Source organism: Vicia villosa, linkage group LG6 (assembly GCF_029867415.1).
Source record: "Vicia villosa cultivar HV-30 ecotype Madison, WI linkage group LG6, Vvil1.0, whole genome shotgun sequence".
Classification (NCBI taxonomy): Eukaryota; Viridiplantae; Streptophyta; class Magnoliopsida; order Fabales; family Fabaceae; genus Vicia; species Vicia villosa.
In genome coordinates, this window is record NC_081185.1 from 93512345 (window position 1) to 93516596 (window position 4252).

The 4252-nt window shown below is 28.7% G+C and overlaps 1 protein-coding gene across 1 annotated transcript; it reads left to right on the forward strand.

Moving 5' to 3' along the window:
- Window positions 1–1670: 1670 nt before the first annotated feature.
- Window positions 1671–2585, forward strand: LOC131611886 (18.1 kDa class I heat shock protein-like). The gene has a single exon (XM_058883721.1). The coding sequence runs from the start codon at window positions 1728–1730 to the stop codon at window positions 2241–2243; it is 516 nt and encodes a 171-aa protein (XP_058739704.1). The 5' UTR covers window positions 1671–1727; the 3' UTR covers window positions 2244–2585.
- Window positions 2586–4252: the final 1667 nt, after the last annotated feature.

The following is a 4252-nucleotide window of genomic DNA, read 5'->3' on the forward strand; positions in this document are numbered from 1 at the left end:
CATGAAAAAATTAAAATTTATATGTTAATGGTAAAATAAAATATATATTGAAAAATATTTTTGGAAAGATTTTATTTTTATGAAAATTTTAAATATTATATATTATAGAAAAGATTCACTATAGTCCTATTTATATAGAATTATTAAATCTTAAGCGTTAATTAAATCAGATGGTTGATATTGATAGTTCTCGTTTCACATAAAAGATATCAGTTCTCACCAGATACGCTCATATATATATATATATATATATATATATATATATATATATATATATATATATATATATATATATATATATATATATATATATATATATATATGAGGAGAGTTATATTGACTCCAAGAATTAATGGTCAAAGATGTGGAGTAAGTTATTATAACTTACTCTTGGAGTCAATATAACCCTCCTCTCTCTCTATATATATATATATATATATATATATATATATATATATATATATATATATATATATATATATATATATATATATATATATATATATATATATATATATATATATATATATATATATATATATATATATTCTTAAACAACTCAAACATATGTTGTTATATATTTTAGTAGGTAATATTTACATATATTTTAAATAACTTATTATAACTAAAAATAAGTTGATGTAATATAATAAATGATTTTGTAAATTCTAAACAATTTTAAAAAATTAAACTACTTGATAATATATCTCAATCTTTCGATCGAATGGATTTAATTCACCACTTACAAAAACTTGTTGAGAGATGTAAATATTTTAAATTTGTAGATCAAAAAAATTTAAATATTCATGAAACAATGGTTGCAATATGACAACCTACCAAAACACTATTATTTTCACTTTTAACAAATTGATATAATAAATCAAAGTAGCAAGCGGCATTTATGCTTTATTAGGCTAAGTTTCCTACACGATAAGAATTCCAGCACCTACAAAGCTAGAATCTTCAAGTTGGATTATTCAACTTAATCTTAGGTTCAAGTTGAGATTTATAGTTCATGTCTTAAACCTAATTTTTATTTTTTTAACTTTTTATTCAATTATCTTTTATAGTTTATATTAACAATCTCATTATCGTATAATACATATCTAAACGTGTGTATAAATGAAGGTGACTATGTGTTTATAAGTGAGAGTAATTCTTATCATACAAATTAATTTTGTAGAATTGAATTAGGTCTAAACACACTTACTTTCTTAACATATTATCTAAAGTTTCATTTAAAATTCGGTGGGTCACCACCTATCATATTTCTGCTATCGGACTACTATAATTTATTTTCACGCTTAAGATATCTAGTCCTGAACGTGAGCAAGTGTATTACGAGATATATATCGAACAATAAATGAATAGAACATGAAAATATAAGTGGAGAAAATTTTCATTCTATAAATCGATTTTATAAAATTTAATTCGACCCAACCACATTTTAACATATCGGTAAAACTAATCCAACTTATTTTTAAGTAAAGGCAATTTAGATATGTATAAAACAGACATTTAGAATCAATTGATTTGAGATGGTTCCACTTAGTGCAAATAAAGGTGGATTCTCTCTATGGAATTGTCCTATCTCACGATGCTCTAAATAATAACCATCCAAAATTTGCTAGCAAAATCACATTAATCCCATTTTTTCCCTATAAATAAGTGCTTCTTTCCTCTTGCACATAAGCACTATCAACACATTCAATTCACCATAAAAAAAAATGTCCCTCTTTCCCAATAGCATCTTTGGTCGAAAAAGATCAAAATCACCACAAGATCATCATCATCATCACCAAACATGGAACAACCACCCATCATACCAAACCCATGGTTATGAAGTATCTCACCCAAAAAACCCCCACATAACACCACCAACTTTCTACGAGCCATCACCAATTGTCAACACCACTCACATAGAGTGGAAAGAAACCCCCGAAGCTCACGTATACAAAGCCCATCTCCCCGGGATGAAACGAAGCGACGTGCGAGTCGAAGTCGACGATGACAGAATGCTATGCATCATTTGTGAGAAGAGTGTTGAGAAGGAAGAACAAAGAGGTGGATGGCACCGTGTTGAGGTTGCTAGTGGTCATTTTGTTCAGCGTCTTACTTTGCCTGAAAACTCTAACGTTGATCATGTTAAGGCCTACATGGATAATGGTGTGCTCACTGTTAATGTTCCTAAGAGTAGAGTTGGGAACAAACATGTTAGGAGTGTTCAAATTTCTCATGTTTGACAACTTAATTACCACCGTGTTATTATAAAAGTGTTCATTTGATAGAATGAATCTAAACACCTATTATTTTAAGAATTGAAACTAGAGTGAGTATTGATATGTATCTTTATGGAAGAGACACGGTTACCTATTATTTTAAGAATTGAAACTAGAGTGAGTATTGATATGTATCTTTATGGAAGAGACACGGTTAACTATATAAATAAAATATGACTATGTTGTGTTTTTCTATAGGAATGACGATTAAGTTGTTCTCAGAAAAAGAGATGTTGATGATTCATTGATTTGTGCCGGTCATGGAATGTTAGCGGCTTAAATTTTATCAAGGTTTCTCTTTCTTTATATTCTCCTCTTCTTTAATCACAGCCTTTTAAAATCTTAGATGAAAAAGTTTTTTCTACCCATAATCATACAATACATTATTTCCAGTTATTATCAATCGAACAATAAAGTTAGGCTGAATTGTACATGTTATGGGTAATAATCATTGACAACTTAGAATTAATTTAAACATTTGTCAATATTAAAAAATATTAAGAATAAACTTTACTCGATTACACTAAGTAGAAATTGCATAAAATAGTACAAAACAAATAATATGGTTCAAGCAACTCAAGATAAATTCATTTACAATGTCTGATCTAAAGGAATTTAGCCACTTATTATAGAACTACTCATAGATAAAAGTTCAAAAAGTAATTCATGAATTACAAAATGAAAATCGAGCTCCAACAATGTAGAAGAATCAATTCCTACCTCTAGTAAACTTGTAACTGCGTGTATTATGTAAAAAATTTAAACCCTCCATAATTTTTCTAAATTTTTTTCTTATAATAAGGGGCTTTAGCGCGTCATAACGCATGATATGAATAAAAGCTCCTTGATAAAAATACAAAACTATACAAAGAATCACTCAAAAGAGTTTGTGCAGCGCTTTGGTGTAGTTTTGTATAGAACTGATTAATTGATTTCAAATTCATCCAAGTCTTCCTTTTAGCTGAAGAAATATATCCGTTGAAGGGTAGAATAGGAATCACAAATCCAGCTGTAAAGTCCCCAACAGTCATGGTGGGAATGGTAGATAACAAGTAGAGATAGGACAGTCCTTCCGCCACCCTATAAGAATAGAGGTCACAATTTACGTTTGTACTTTTATGCTCACCATCACACGCAAGTCATTCTTGATCTTTGTTTTCTATTTCTTTAGAGATTTTTAATTGTGTGTTGATTGAAGCATGATCTAGAAGGATCAGAACTTGAGTCTTCTTAACCTAAGTCTTTGAGTCTTCATAACTTATTCGGCAGAACAGGTTCTTCATAACTTATCTAAAAATAGAAGAACATCCATGACTAGTATCTTCAACTTTTTCGCCTAGTGTGTTCATCTTTTCTAGTTTGATACTTAGAAAAACTTCATATATCTTTTTTAAAGTATCCCACATTTCCTTGGCGATTTTACAATTGTGAACAATAAAAGTTTACTATCATCTAAAGATAATACTATAAAATTCTTGGTTTTCAGATCTATATTTATCTTTCTCTTTTCTTCTTCGGTCCAAAGAGAATAGGATTTATCCACTACTTCATCATTTATTTGATGAGAGGGATAAATCTAACCTTTTATAATTGTTTCCCACAATTTACGATCTAAGGTTTCAAGAAAAAAATTGAACCTAGCTTGTCAAATATAAAAATTTCTATTTTCAAAAAATGGCGGTGCATTTAAAAAGATCTTGTGTCGGAAATCATCTTCCTCTTGAGACTATTAGTCTTTAAATAAGGGTAAGACTCTTATGCCAATTGTTGGACTTGATACTTCACACACAAAAGGGAGGGTGAATTGTATGGTTTGGTAAAACACGGTTTTGAAAATTTTTGGCATGTCAAATAAGAGATTAAAAACATTTTCAAAAACTAAGCAACACAAAGTAAAATGCATAAATTAAATAGTTAAGAGAAAATGAAGAACACCAAGAATTATATAGGTTCAGTCAAAAACGAATTATTCA